The sequence below is a fragment of the Talpa occidentalis genome, unplaced genomic scaffold, assembly GCF_014898055.3.
Source record: "Talpa occidentalis isolate TD23 unplaced genomic scaffold, MPIMG_talOcc4v2.1 talOcc4.12, whole genome shotgun sequence".
In the NCBI taxonomy this organism is placed as follows: Eukaryota; Metazoa; Chordata; class Mammalia; order Eulipotyphla; family Talpidae; genus Talpa; species Talpa occidentalis.
Window position 1 is genome coordinate 91562626 of NW_023601212.1, and position 15420 is coordinate 91578045.

Here is a 15420-nt window from a genome sequence, read left to right on the forward strand (position 1 = left end):
GCAGCCCGGGGAGGCAAGAAACCAGGGCAGCTTCTGCCTCAGCTTACTAGTGTCAGGGAGGGAGTTGATGTCTGGGGCTTCAATTCTCAACCTAGCCATTTCACCACGTCTCTGAGAGTTGATGGTGCCATCTGTGAAACAGAGATAATCTCATTGAAAAACAAGACAGCAGTGAAAGTGACTGGTAACAGTCAGTTACTCCATAATTGTGACCAAGTGCAAAAGTTCTAATCACAAGCTCAGCAAGTTGAATGGTAAGTCTTAACTGGAATTCATCTCATCAAACTTGGGCTTGACTTCAGGTTACATTCGAGAGGAAGGGAAAACTACCAGATTGCATCCTGAGTGTCTGACATATATAGCTAAGTATGTCATCCATCCTCCTATGAGAGTGGTGAATCCAACTGCAATCTCCCCTGTCAGTGGGGGTTTTAAGGCATATCCAAAAGATCAGTTCCTGTGGTCTCTGGAGGTTACTTGTCTCTGCAGAAAATCCTAAGGGCTTGATTTGTTTTGGTTTTGTTTTTTCCCAAGAAAGGTAAGGTAGTGACACCAGGAATTTCAGTAGACATTGGGTGGTGTTCCTGTAACTAAGTCTCCACTAGTGATGTCAGTAGTGTAAAAATTCATCCAGCATTGTCTTTGTACATAAAAGAGCATTCACCTTAGATGGAGTCGATGAGTTGAATAATTATTAAATTCCCAGGAAGATGCATTCATGTACTAATATCTAAGACGTGTGTGTGTGTGTGTGTGTGTATACACATTTTTACCTTTTGTGGGAGTCCCCTTCCTATTCCTTCTTTTTCCTTTCTCTGTATTTCTATAATAACTCCAAAGGGGGGTGGGAATGCCTGTATTATAGAGAGCATGTTTTTAATGCCACATCAAACAATTTGCATTTAAGACTTTGATTAGATGGGCACTTTTATTATCCCCATTTCCAGATGAGAAAACCAAAGTTCTAAGGGTTTAAATATTCTCAGAAATTACATAACTAATAAATGAAGAAGCAGGATTTGGTTCCAGACTGTCTGAATATATAACGCATTATTTAACCCTGTCACAATCTGATGATGATAAAATAGCTGTCTCCAGGCTACAAACAGACTTTTTTTAGTGGAATAAGTTAAATTAGAAGCCTGCTTTACAAGAACTGTGAACCTTGAAATTGCTGCTTTGAAAGACCCTCCAGCAGGCAGGCACTGCTGTCCACTCTGGCTCCTGGTCCTCATCTTATGACTAAAGCATCACCTGGAAACTGATCCATGGCTTAATCAAAACACAACTCAAATCATCAGGGTAACCGAATTTATTTTGATCCACATTTTAATGCATTTTACTTGTGAAATGTGAAATTTTATGTGAAATATTTTGCCTTTATTTAGTTGGCAAAGAATCCATTATAAAACAAAAGAAAGTGCTTTGTCAGTCAAACAACATAAACCAAGGGGAAGAATACAGTCTCTCATTCAGGTCACCAATGTAGAACTCTGAGTGGCCTTGAAATCAAATCTTTTTTTACTCTAGGCTGCTAAGATATTACATTCAACTTGAATTGATTCCTGGAGCAACCTCCTAAACCTGTTCATAAAAGGTCATATTATGTCCACATTCATTTTTTCTACCTCTTTGATATGGCATTCATTCATTCAGCTGAGACTTAGCAAGTACCTAACATATAGCACTACTTTGAGAGACAAATATTCAATGTGTATTTAAACTACACTTCTATTCTCACCTGAGCTTCAAGTCATGTGATACCAGAAGCCCTCAAAGCAGCCCTCGCACAACCCAGAGCATTGCTAATAATGTCCACCCTTTCTTTTTATCCCAAGAGGAGCAGAAGCCAGAAATTGGGTGGCTTCTTCCTGACCATGCTGCACCACACCAAAAGAGAGGAGATAAGAATGAGCAAATACACCACAAAATTTCTTATAATTTTGAGTATGGATTTTTATTGTTTTGACACTTGTAGATTGCTGTGGGTACTTGGCTATTTTTAGAACTCCCACAAAGATATTTAATTAGTCTGTTCTTAATTTATTTGCTCTTTTGTGAGGGAATGAAAACCTAGAGTTTCTTGGTCTGCCTTCTTACTGATTTCATCTCTAGAGTTAGCTTAATTTAAAATGCAAATTCTCCCAGATGTTCAAGAATTAAATTAGCCTGCTTTAATTTTTGTAATAGTCATGGTAATTTTATTGAGCACTTACTATGTGCCAGGCACTGTCATATATACTTGACTATTAAGTTACTAAATAATTTAGTGAACTTTGACTCCTTCTAAGCAGTATTATTGTTCCCATCTCAGAGATGAAAAAACTGAGGCATATCCTCAGAAAGAAACCTACTGTCTATATGGAACGAAGAGAGACACATGGGAGAATGAATTTTAAGTCTTCCGTAGGTTACATGAAGTCTGTTCATGATTTCATGTGACTTGAGAGGAGGTGACTACAGTAGGTCAGAAGAACTTGACTAAATTACACCCATCCTCCAAATTCTCTTTTCTCTACATATACTTTAAAATAAGGTCCCAGTCCTTGAACTGTGCTTACAACAAAATATGACTTGGCAGAGCATTTGCAAAAAAAAAAAAAGTGCCTTTTCCTTTGAAACAAGAAGTAATATATTATGTATAATCTTCAACAGGAGGGCAAGAGAGGTCCAAACCCAGCCCTATGGTGGGTGAATAACCAAGGAGATGAAGTGAAATGGAGTTTCAGAGAGATAACAGACTTAAGCTGCCGTACAGCCAACATGTTGACACAGAACTGTGGCCTGCAACGCGGAGACCGCCTAGCCTTGATTCTGCCTCGGGTGCCTGAGTGGTGGTTGGTGAGCCTAGGCTGCATCCGATCAGGTCAGTGACTCAAACAGATCCTGGTAATCTTCAGAGGTGGCCTAGCGCTAATTGGTCCTGAAGCATTAGGTGTTTTCTCTTGCCTAAATTTCTTTCTCCTATACAATCTTTCCCTTTATTGGACTCAAATTATATATAAGTGTACATGTACATATATGTAAAGCTATTTTTTATTGAATACTTGATAGGAACCTGCAGATAAGAACCTTCAAATCCATAAGAACATTTGAGGTAGGTACTATCACCCCCATTCTGTTTATTTATTTATATTTATTTATTATTGAGATAGCATTGATTTACAACACTGTATCTCTTCAGGACCTAGGCCTTTACCATAAGCCATTGGTCCTCCTCCTTCATTTGTTCCAACCTCCACCTTCCCTCTCTAGTAGCCTCAATTCTGCACTCATAATTCTGGTCTTTGTTTTGGTTTAGTTTTGTCAGGTCCTTTGTTTTGTTTCTCTATATCCACATCTGAGTGAAATCAGCTGGTACTTGTCTTTTTTCTGTCTAACTTATTTCATTTAGCATAATCCTCTCCAGTTTCAACCATGTTGTTCCAAATGGCAAGAATTCATCTTTTCTTTTAATAGTTAAGTAGTATTTCATGATGTATGTATATATATATAGCACATCCTCTTAATCAATGCTCTTTTGTTGGCGACTTAAATGATTTTCATAGCTTGGCTACTGTAAATAGTGCTACAATGAACATAGGAGTGTTTTGCCTTACTTTCCTGGCTCTGTGTATTTATTTTCTTATCTAATATTTGTGGATTATTTTACTTTGATTTTGATCAAAGGATTTTGACAAGGAGTGTTCTTGTCAACATTTATTGTAGGGGAATATCTAGTGTTTGCAAATTCCTTCAACTTTTTTTTTTAAGGATTTATTTTATTTATACAAGAGCCAAGGAACAGGCCAGATGCGTCGGAGGGTGAGAGGATTCACCAGAGACAAAGCAGGGAACAGAACAGGCAGACTGATGAAGTACACTGCTGAGAGGAGCAGTGGGCGAGACAGGAGAGGTCTGCTTGCCATGTGGGTTGCTCCGAGGCCGGCGGGGATTGGACTCGCACTGCAGAGGCTGCGGACAGCTTCACAGCGCTGCACTCAACCACCTGCACCACTAGGGAGGCCCAGATTCCTTCAACTTTTATTTGAGGTCTTTATTTTCCCCTTGTATTTGAAAGAGAGTCTTGCAATCTTGGTTGACAGTTTTTATCTTTGAGTATCTTTGAGTACATCATTCCATTCTCTCCTTGCCTTTATAGTTTCTGATGAGAAGTCTGATGTAAACTTGATGGGACTACATTAATATGTTACTTGTTTTTCCCCCCTATACCTTCAATAGTCCTACTTCCTCTGTAATTCTTGCTAGTTTCACTACTGTGAGTCTTGGTATAGGTGTCATTGCACTTAGGTGTTCTTTCAGCTTCTTGGACTGGTATATTTAATTCCTTCCCCAGGTCTGGATAGTTTTCCTCTTTCATTTTTTTTCAATAGGTTCTCTATTCTCCTCTCTCTCTTCCTCTTCTGGGGTACCCATTATTCTTATATTGGCTTTCTTGATAGTGTCAGATATTTCTCAAATTGCCTCCTCCTTTTTTTTTTTAACATATTCTTTGTCTTTTTCCACTTGTGTCATTAGACCATTACTATTTTTAAGATCACTGATTTGATCCTCCATTTGATCTATTCTACTTTCATAGCTTTCTGTAGAGTACTTCCTCTCATTTATTAAACTCTTTACCTCCTGGATTTCTGTTATTTTCCTGTTAAAACTTTGATTTTTACCTTCTGTTCATTGATTTTATTTCTGAGCTCATTAATTTGTTTTTGGGAGCTTTGTTGTGTCTCTTTGATTAACTTTTTTCCTTATATTTCTTTGACTTGTTTTTTCTGAGTTATCTTGTATTTCTTTGGCTTGCTTTTCTGATTTTTCTATCTCTGAGTTTATTAAAGCAGTTTATTATATAAGCTCTATCTAATAGGGAGATAGAATCTTCTATCTTTTCATGTTTGAATTCTGGAGAATTGTTCTCACTTTGTGATATCATACTCTCAATGTCTCATATTTGAATGTGTTATGTTGTTCTGTCTACCCATTTTGTTACTTAAAGTTTCCCTATGTTATCATTGTTTTAATATCTTTAGATTTGGGGGTTATTTAAGTCTTTGCTGGTTTCTATATGTACTAAGATCTTTTTTTGTAGCTGTTGAGTCAGTAGGGTGGGGAGAAACTTGGAGAGAGCCAGATGTTGATATGGATGAGTCAGGGTGGAACTGGCTCATATTTGTGGTACCTCCAATATCCTTCATCTCTAGGGTTTCGAATGAGAGACTCCATAGTCCCTGTGTTTTCTGTGTGCTTCCCAAAGTAAGTACCAGTCCCAGAGGGCAGGAAGGAGGAGTGCAGATTAGAAAACCTGCTCTGATATTTGTTGGGGACCCATCCTATATGGTGTACCCCAGCTCTTCCACAATGTTTCCCCTTTTTCATGGGAGTATGCCTCCATGCAACCTCCACTGCTCCCTGCCCAAGAATTCTGGTTGAATTGACAGCCTCACTACCAATGTTCCCTACTTCAGACCACAACCCAGAGCTTCCTTTTTCCATCTACCACCTGTTCAATATATCATGAATATCTTCAGTGTGAACCATGATTAAATCTCCACTAGGCCCTACTGTCCAAGGAATAATCAATCCTACTCCTATATGAGTGACTGTCTGTCCAAATAGTGTCCCTCTGGCTTGCTTCTCCAATGGCCACACTCTAGGAATTTGTTGTAGACATTGTAACACCTATAAATTCCAGCTCAACATCCATAAACATTGGAGCATACATCTAAGATCCAGGACATTCCCTTCACCTAACTATGATAGGGTTATCACACAAGAAGTCTAGTATTGATACAATGCAGATGCCTGAATACAACCATAGCCAAATTCCTCAATTGCCTCAATAATGTTCTTTATAGACTGTCTTTTTCCTTAAACCCAAAAATCCAAACTAGCATCATATGTTGCATTTACTTGCCATGTCTCCTCAGTTCTTTTAATCTGAAAGTATCCCCTAGCAGTTTCTGCATGACAGTTATTTTGTAGGAGTTGTCTTTCTCAGTGCATCCCACCAGGAAGTATATGATGGTGGTTTGGTCCAATATGAGTTGTATTATTCTATCACTTTAATAAAGTGATATCCACCTTTGTAAAACTACCTTTCCCCTTTGCAATTAATAAGTAATCTGTGCTGAAACATATAATAAGACTATGTGAGTATCTTGCACCCCAATAGTTTTTTACCCTATTGTTTGGTTATTCGTTGATGATTCATGACTGAATGGCATGGTTTTAAGGTGGTTGTATATGAGAATTTTCTATTTCTAGCACTCACTCTACATTTATTAGTTATCATTCTTCTGTGGAGAGTTCCCTTCCTCTTTCAGTTTATTTGTATAACTTAGAGCCATAATGGGATTCATAGATTTATTACTCCAGTCCTTCTATTATGCATGCTCACACAACATTCTGTTATGCTCTTGTTATATGTATATTTATACATACTCTCCCTCTCTCCCATTCTTTCACAATACAATTGTTGATGCAGACATCAAAATCATATGGAATCAAGAAGTAACTGCAATGGCAGAGGGAGTATAGAGAAGCCATGTCATCTGTAGAGCTAAGAGATAATCCATAAGAAAGCTAAGACATGGGCTGAGCCCCCTAGGGTAAGCAGAATTAAAAATATGTAGAAGCAAAGAAAGCAAATTCTAAGACTGGCCATATCACATGCAAAGGCTTAGAGTCAGAAGAAGTTTGTATGAAGAATGGGTAATTTGAAGTAGAGAATAAAGTTGTGGGAGAGAAAGCTGGAGGTTGGACAGCCTTTCGATGTCAGCATGGGGAGTGTAGTGTTTTCTCGAAGAGAGGGCACAAGAATTAGTGAAGAGAAGACATGTGGAGGGAAATGTTAGTACTTTGTGGAACTTAAGCAAATAATAATATGGAGGATAGGTAGTAGGAAGGTTCAAGACACAGCATCCAGGAAATAGGTTAGAATCCAATGGAGGCACAGAAAGACTTTGACTAAATGTTGGTGTTGGAAGATGGAAGAGAATGTAGGAAAGTTCAAAGGATAGTGTAACTAATTTTGGGTGTGAGGAATGAAGAGAAAGATTCAAGATGACAACAAATTGACTGTCTGAGAGAGACGTGAAGGGAGAAAGATGGAGGCAGGGCAGGGAGGCAGCCAGTTCCGAGTCAGAGACACTGTTCTGATGGCATAAAATAGGACCCACCTGCTTACTCGATAGGTCCATCGAGAATAGAAAAGGTTCTAGCAGTGTTTCAAAATTTAATACGCAGAAGGTTCACTTGGGGCTCTTGTTAAAATGCAGATTCTGATTCAGCAAGTTTGCAGTGGGCTGTGAGTCTGTGTCCCAGGTGCAGCTGGTGCTGTGAGTCTGTGGACCACATCTGAAAGCGGCTAGAGGATTTCTATGCAGATAAGTTGGGCTTGAAACTCATGTTTGTGAAAGAAAAAAAAAAAAAAAAAACAGTTCCTTCTCCTTCCCAGGAATCATCTTCATGCCAGGAACCACCCAGTTGAAGGCCAAGGACATTCTCTACCGACTACAAGTGTCTAAAGCCCAGAGTATCGTGACCACTGAAGCCCTTGCCCCTGAGGTGGACTCCGTGGCTTCTGAGTGCCCCAATCTGAAAACCAAGCTCCTGGTGTCCGATCATAGCCGTGAAGGGTGGCTGGACTTCCGCTCATTGATGAAGTGAGTTTCTAGTCTAATAAATGTGCTTTCTGAGAAATGTTGAGAGAAAGTTATTCACCCCAAAGTTCTTGGAAACAGACAGTCATGGTAGGCAGGTCCCCAGGTCAGACACCAGAAACCTCTTCCCAGATCTGACATTGATTTGCTGCCTGACCCTTGGCTCATTCCTTCCCCTCGGCTCATTCCTTCCCCTCTCTTGCTGTGACTGCTTTATCTTTAAAATAAGAAAATGGAATTGCTTCCCTCACTAAAGTATAATCACCTCTGGATTGCACAAAGGAGATGTGGAAAAATCAGAGGGTTATTGTGTTGTATCTTCCTTTGGATGAGGGATTTGAAGTACTATTTTCATATAAAAACAAGTATGTGAAGAAGTTGAAAGAAAGTGAATTTTTTAAGGTGAAATGTGAGTCTGAGTCTCAGGTAGTTTGGGGAGCAAACACTTTCTGTGTCCCAGGTGCTGGGTGCCTTCAGGAATACCTTGCAGGTAATGTTAGGGAAGTAATGGACAGACGACAGGCCTCTTCTATCTCCAAAGTTCTGATTCAGAAAACCTTCAGGCATCTTTCATATCACACATCAATGTTGCTGGATTTGTTTTCTTGAAATTTCATTTCAGTTTTTAAACTTGTTTTACTCCAGCCCCATAGGCTAATATTACAGCAAAGTCACATCTTATGCTAGATTCTAAAATCAGAGAAAAAAATGACCCCAAACGTCATGTTGTTTCTTTTGATGGGCAAATCAAAACTGTGACTTCTGTCCTTTGCACTATACCCTATTTTCAGATCAGCATCCCCTGAGCACACCTGTGTTAAGTCAAAGACTTCGGACCCAATGGTCATCTTCTTCACCAGCGGGACCACTGGCTACCCCAAGATGGCGAAACACAGCCATGGACTTGCTTTACGATCCTCCTTCCCTTCTAGGTAGGAAAGAGGAATCTAACTCAGAGGTTGGGCCACATTCTGGGACAAAGTGTGTGTGTGTGTGTGTGTGTGTGTGTGTGTACACGCGCGCACATGTGCATGTGTGCGTGGAGACCTGAATAGAACCAACTCCATTCTGTTTCTCCTTTCTGCTCTCTTTGGTTCATATTGCTAAGGGTCTAAGAGGTAAAAACTGGAAACCCTGGAGGCATGACAGAGGCACTTTTGGGTGTGAAGGAAATGTGGGTGGAGTCAGCAAGCATAGACAAGCCACACAAAGCTCTTGTGTTGCTGTCAGTGATTCCAGGGTTTGGTGAAGGAAAGACAAAATGTTCTAGCAAAGTGACCCAAAGTGATAGAGCCTCTCTTCTCCCCCATCATAGGAAAATCAGATGTGGAGTTTCCCAATCACGTGCTGTTAGAAAAAGTGATTCTTGAAACCAAGTCACGCAAGCCACTACCCTAATCTAGCACAAAAAATCACAGAGGCCAAAACCTTGGGTTATCATTTAATCAATTTTAAACCAAACCTCTTCTTCACGCTCTCCCTCCCCCAAGTAGCAACATTCACACCAGGTCAATTTCCACATAGTTTGCAATTCGTTAACCAGATAAGTTTGCAGAGAAGGCTCTTTGTGGACAACAGGTATCTGCATTGATGATCATGGGTGTGGAGCCAAGTCCTCCATGATGGGGGTAGGAAGTAGAGGAGGGCTTTCCTGGCAGCCAAAAATAATACAAAGGAACAAAGATATGGAAAGTAGCATACAGAGATTGAGAATAGTTGGTATCTGGTGAGAGATAGAGACCCGGAGATGGGAAATGAGTGGAGCCCAGATCAGGTGTGTCTTGTGGACATTGGTGTAGAATTTGGAACAGATTAGAAAAACACGGGAGATTTTGAAAAGTTTTCAGCATAGAGAGGACTGATCACATTTGCATTTTGAAAAGATCACCTTGGAGGCAGGATGGAAGATGTGTGGGGTGATAGGGAGGAAAAGTCATTAGAAACAACAGTTAGAGGGTTTTAGAATAATTTGGTACAAGATGGCAGTTGCTTTAACTGAGTGCCAGACACAAGAAGGGTGTTAGCACATTTGATATTTTAAGAGGTGCACAAGACCCACTGGGCTAGATGTCGGACAGAAGGTTAACTACCAGGTTTGAGGGTTAGGCAGTTTCACAGACAGTGTTGACAGGCACTGAAATCCAGAGTCCACAGGAGAATGAGTCCAAGAGAGGCAAGAGAGACCAGGCTCTGCTGGGCGTGAGGTGCCTGTGAGACATCCCACAAGAGATACCCAGCAGGTGCCTGGGTCCAATTACTAGCTAGAGAGATGGCCCTAGCTAGAAATTTCTGGTGGGTGTGCCATAATCCTCAGAAAAGGGATGAGAATATATGGGTGTCTCATCAAAACCCTCCCTACCAAGAAAATCTCCACAAAGCCTTAGCCTGCTAATGAAGAATTGTGATTTCTCAAGAAGTTATGCATCTAGAGATCCCTTGGAAACAGAAAGAGGAAGGTAGAGAAATAAAGTTCCACTCACTTCATGTTCCTTTGGCTTATGATTGTTTCCAGTCCTTTGCCAATATGAGGTATTAATTAGTTCTCTGTCTCTCTCCCTGTCTCTCTCAATTTCAAATGACAGAGAGCCCAATCTAAACCTCTTGAAGCCAAACACTGATTAAGGGAATTTATTGGATCATGAAATAGAGTTCTCCAGGATTTGCCTGGAGAGTCTCCAGATTAGGTTGTTATCTCTCCATCTATCAGCTCTGATACTGTTAGGTTTTGATCTTCTGAGAAAGCCTCATCCTTTATTATACAAAAATGACCACTGGCATCACTTGGGACTCTATCAGATTCAAATCCAGGGAAAGAACAACAGACGTTGACTCTGTGTTCCCTGTCAAAAGGTTCATTATGATCGAACCAGCTGATGTCACTCAAGACCAGGAACTATAGTTTTACAGTCTTTGGGGGCCTGGGTGGGAACAGATCTTGAGCCCACACAAATCACATGAATGGAGTGACAGGTGGATCACGACCCCAAACCCAGAGTCCCCCGCCTTGGATTACATCCTCCTGGGAGCACACAGTGAGGCTGTTGTATTTTGGAGTTAGCAGGAGATTACTGCAGCTGAAGACGTCTGATGTCTTCTGGTGTCTGTCAGACCCAGGCTGGATTCTGGCTGTTTTGGGGTGCTTGCTTGAACCATGGACAGCAGGGTCTACACTCTTCATTCACCATCTGTCCCAGTTTGAGCCCAAAGTCATTGTAGAGGTAAGAATTCAGTACCGTCCACCATCACAAACTCCCAGAAGAAACTCATGTTTCAAGATTAAAAACTGGGCTTCATGGAAAAGATTTGACTTAGCAAAGGAGCCCATGAGCATAACCTAACACCAGCCTGGATTTCTCAAAGTGTGAAGCACAGAGTAATATGATCATTGCATTAGACTCACATCAAGAGGCAACCTTGAAGAAGAGGCTTAGATTCCCCAGACCCATGCATTGAACTGTGTGGGTTCGAAACCCAGAATACACATTTTGAGAAATGAAAGCAAACCAGAGTAAGGTCATGTCTCCTGGATGCCAGGTCCCGGCTGTGCCAGTGTGTGGTTGGAGTATGACACATCATGTTTCTTAGTGCACTTTGGACATTTATTAGTGGTTTACTTGTGACCCTGAGCCTCAGTTTCCTTATCTGTGAAATGGGTGTTTCCATAATTACTATCTCACAAAATTGTTGGGAATAGTGATGAGGTGGCACAAGCTGGCACCGGGACCACACTCCCCAAGTAAGTGGCAGCAGTGGCTGTTGTCTTGTGGTGATAATGGGCTCCTTCCTTGCATGTCCCTGCCCCTGAAATTGCTTTTTTGCTTCCCCACTTGCTTCCTTCTCAGAGCTGCCCCCCTCAAAATCTGAACCCCTGCTGATCCTTTCCTTCTCCTCCTGTGAGGAGTTCCTCTCCATTAATCTTTAATTTGTGAAAACTTTGCTCTGCCCCTTCAATCTCTTACCTGTCATTTATTTACTTTGCTCCCTCAGCCAATAAACATGCCCAAAGTTCCCCATCTTTGAAAGGCTTCCCTTTACCCTAGTGCACATTGGACCTGCCCTCTTTCCTCCCTTAATATCAAATTTCTCCATTGAACTTTCTCCCCTCCCTGTGGCCACTTGATCCAGCTGACCTCACAATCCTCCAAGTGTCTGCCCTCATCTTGCACGTCCTTCCTTAGCAGCCTCCTTCGCTTCCATTCTCCAGCCAACGGCTCTCAAAGGTGCACCTTGGGTCTAGCCTCTCTCTTGAGGCTAATTCCCCTTGTGTCCCTCCAGCACCCTGGTCAATATCTGCTCTCCATCTCCACTCCCCTACTCCATCATTACCTCCTGCTGCGGGTGAAATCCCCCCAGCAACCCTGAATCCAACCCCCATCACCAGCTGCCCCCAAAGTCTTAGTGTGCTTTAAGCTTGAATTATTTCAAAGTATTCCACAAATTTCTCCCTCTCCCAAAGCCCATAGCATTTTAAAGTTTATTGATTGTGCTTTATTTTCTACTTATTACTTTTGTGCATTTCAGTAATGAAATATCTATTGTTCTAGCCTCTCTTAGTGAAGACAGGAGTTGTTGACTAAAACAAAGAACGTTTAATTAAAAATGTACTGTTCCTGAGCTGGCACACCGTCTAGTTCCTTTCTGCCCACCCCCCTCAGCCAGCCCTTCTTGCCAAGTCTGTTGCAAGAGCCCCCTGCTCCCAGTGCCACTCTCCCTGGGAAGCCTGGAAACACGGAGACAGGGGATAAAGTACAACTTAGGTGATTACAACCAGAGCCAACATTTGGTGAGGACTTAGTCAAACACAGGATGTGGACAAGACTCTGCCTCTAATCCTTATGTGTGAGCAATGCTCCCCGGGGTGCACATAGCAGAGGCCCACTTTGAAGTGGCTTAATGGGAAAAGAAATATAGGCAGGGAGGACACTGGGGTTTGTTAAGACTACAGAAGAGAAGATAGGCTGGTCATGATGAGAGTCTAGAACGGGAACCAGGAAGACACCAGGAGTCAAGGCAGCTTCCTCTCTGTTTTTCTCTGTTTCTGTTCCTTTCTTTTTTTTTTAAGATTTATTTTATTTATTTATGCATACAAGAGCTGGGGTGCAGGTCAAAGGTGTGGGGGGCCAGTGAGAGGATTCACCAGAGACAGAGTGGGGAGCAGAACAGGCGGATCCACTGAAATACACTGCTGAGGGGAGCAGCAGGCGAGACAGGAGAGGTCTGCTGCACCATGTGGGTAGCTCCCTGGCCACCAGGGGATCGAACTTGTGTGTTGCAGTGCCTGCGGATAGCTTGATAGTGCTGCAACTTAACTCCTTGCACCACCAGGGAGGCCCCTCTGCTCCTTTCTATGTATAAGCCTGCTTGTGCTTCTCCACGCACTCAGGACCAACATAGAGGACACAGCATTCCCAGGTTGTCAGCCCCCCCCTTTCCAGATGACCAGCAGACTAGACACTGAGTGACCCAAGTCACCAGCCCAGTGAGCTACTCCTGGGCAAGATTACAGGCACAAGACTGCATGGAGTGGGATAGGGTTAGGGCTTGGGGGGTGAGGGTAGACTTAAATTTTGCCAAACGGACGTGATTGTGAACTATGGCAGAGGGAGAAGAAATGCAGGCTGGGCTCAGAAAGAGGGACCGAGAGTAGAGGTCGCTTTCTCCAAAGTGTCCATTACACCACATGGTGGTTTTATGTGGAAAATATAGATGTTCCCACTTTACAAAGGAGGAAACAGAGCTGCAGAGAAATGATGTGATAAGATTTGAATTCAGGTGAGGCAGATACCAACACTCACATTTTCTTCCCTTTCAAATTGCTGCTCTCACCTCTACCCTGATCCAGAACTCTGAAAGATCCCCATCTCTAACTAAATAATGATGAATTAGACCCTAAATAATCTGGCTTCTCCTAACCCCAGTTTTCCTAAATGTGCCTCTTATTCTTCTGTGTATCTAAATAAATGATATTTTTTGTTTCTTATTACATCCTTACTGTTTCTTCTGCTCCTGAGACTTGGCTCCTGCTGTCCTCTGTCTTCAAGGACCTTCCCCGCTGCTCTGCCTGGACACACTGCATTCATGTGTTGAATGCCTCCAACAAATGCCACCTGGTGCACTGAGCCCCTGGGCCTCCTATTCACAAGGAACTTCCAGAACTATCTTCAAATCTCACTTGTGACATTTACCAATGTCTGCCTTATCATGTGAGTCCTGTTTTATGCCCTCAGTTAGTACCTATTCTGCACAAGAGCTGGGACTTCATCTTACGCTTCTGACCTCCCTCCACAGTACCCAAGGCAAGCTACGTACAAAACTCATGACACAACTAACAAATAAATAAGTGGGCTCTCCTAGAGAGGAGATCAGAATGAAAATGCTAATCATCAGCTAATAATTTTAGTCTTAACCTAAAAATATAACTTTTCACTTTCTAGACATTCTTCAAATATCCCATCACCCAGTGCATTGCTGCGCCAGGGGTGTACCGGATGATTCTGCAGAAGAACTTTCCCAGGTATGGTACAAGTAGCTGTGGCTGGATTCTAGGAGGAAGATTTCTAGAAGGAAGATATTAAGGAATCTGATGCATTGTGATCTAATTTTTTCTAAGTGTGGTTTTTTTAGGTGTGTGCTTGTACGTGTGTGTGAAGTGTTGATGGTGATCATTATCATCCAGACTAATTATTTCATTAAGCGGACTCAGAGATACGAGTAAAAAAGCATCCTTAGTTTTGCACTGTGGGTTTGTTTTTATTTTTATATTCCCCATACAATTGCAACCCCCTTATTTTGACCCCACTCCCTCCTTTCCCCGCCCCCACTCCCTATAGTGTGTCTCTGGTTCATCGTTATTTGTTGATTTTGATTTTTTCTTTCTTATAGTTATTCTTTTTCCTGGTCCCTTATTTAGGTTTTCTAGATTCCTGCTATGAGTGAGACTATCTGGTATTTTTCTTTTTCTTTCTGGCTTATTTTGCTGAGCATGAGCCCTTCCAGCGCCATCCATGTTGCTGCAAATTGCATGTGTTTATCTTTTTTGAATGCTGAGTCATATTCCATGGTGTATATGTACCACATCTTCTTGATCCTGTCATCTATTTTTGGGCATTTGGGCTGTTTCCAAAGCTTAGCTATTGTAAACAGTGCTGCTATGAACATAGGGGTGCAGGTGCTCTTTGGCATTGATGTTTCTGTGTCCTTTGGGTAAATACCTAGGAGTGGAATTGCTGGATCATATGGGAGCTCTATCTTTAGTAGTTTGAGGAAACTCCAGACAGCTTTCCATAGTGGCTGGACCAGTTTGCACTCCCACCAGCAGTGCAGGAGAGTTCCTTTTTCTCCACATCCTTGCCAACATTTGTTGTTGCTAGTTTTTTTAATATGTGCCATTCTCACTGGTGTAAGATGGTATCTCATGGTAGTTTTGATTTGCCTTTCCCTGATTGCAAGTGATTTTGAACATTTTTTCATATTGGCCATTTGCATTTCCTCTTCAGAGAAGTTTCTTTTTAGCTCTTCTGCCCATTTTTTGACTGGATTATTTTCTTTGTTTTTGTTGAGTCTCATCATCTCTTTGTAGATTTTTGTGATCAGTCCTTTATCATTAGTGTTGGTACACTGTGGGTTTTAATCTTTGTAAATATTTTTATTTTGAAACAATAAACATAAAGAAAAATTGATGACATAAATTTACAGATGAGTGAGTTGTTGAAAACATAACGCCTTTGTAACCATTCACCAAATCACAGAAATGGAACATGGCCAA

General features: G+C 41.6%; 3 protein-coding genes across 3 annotated transcripts in view; 2 read left to right on the forward strand and 1 right to left on the reverse strand.

Annotated features, from left to right (window-relative positions):
• Positions 1–15420, reverse strand: part of LOC119242359 (acyl-coenzyme A synthetase ACSM6, mitochondrial-like) — a 272902-nt gene that overhangs the window by 141038 nt on the left and 116444 nt on the right. The window lies entirely within an intron of this gene.
• The window catches only part of LOC119241863 (acyl-coenzyme A synthetase ACSM1, mitochondrial-like), a 34299-nt gene that overhangs the window by 8254 nt on the left and 10625 nt on the right, over positions 1–15420 (forward strand). Inside the window, exons 4-6 of the mRNA XM_054693819.1 lie at positions 8447–8587; positions 10717–10873; positions 14090–14169. Coding sequence (XP_054549794.1) covers positions 8447–8587; positions 10717–10873; positions 14090–14169 — 378 coding nt within the window. The remainder of the gene's footprint in view (positions 1–8446; positions 8588–10716; positions 10874–14089; positions 14170–15420) is intronic.
• Positions 2638–7662, forward strand: LOC129145432 (acyl-coenzyme A synthetase ACSM1, mitochondrial-like). Its single transcript, XM_054692914.1, has 2 exons — positions 2638–2866; positions 7451–7662. Exons 1-2 carry the CDS (start codon positions 2638–2640, stop codon positions 7660–7662), a joined length of 441 nt encoding a protein of 146 aa, XP_054548889.1.

Bases quoted from the DNA above. Each gene is read 5' to 3' on its own strand.
- LOC129145432 (XM_054692914.1), top strand. From the start codon at position 2,638: ATGTATAATCTTCAACAGGAGGGCAAGAGAGGTCCAAACCCAGCCCTA. The intron at 2,867-7,450 runs GTCAGTGACTCA...TCTCCTTCCCAG, and splicing joins CCTAGGCTGCATCCGATCAG to GAATCATCTTCATGCCAGGA.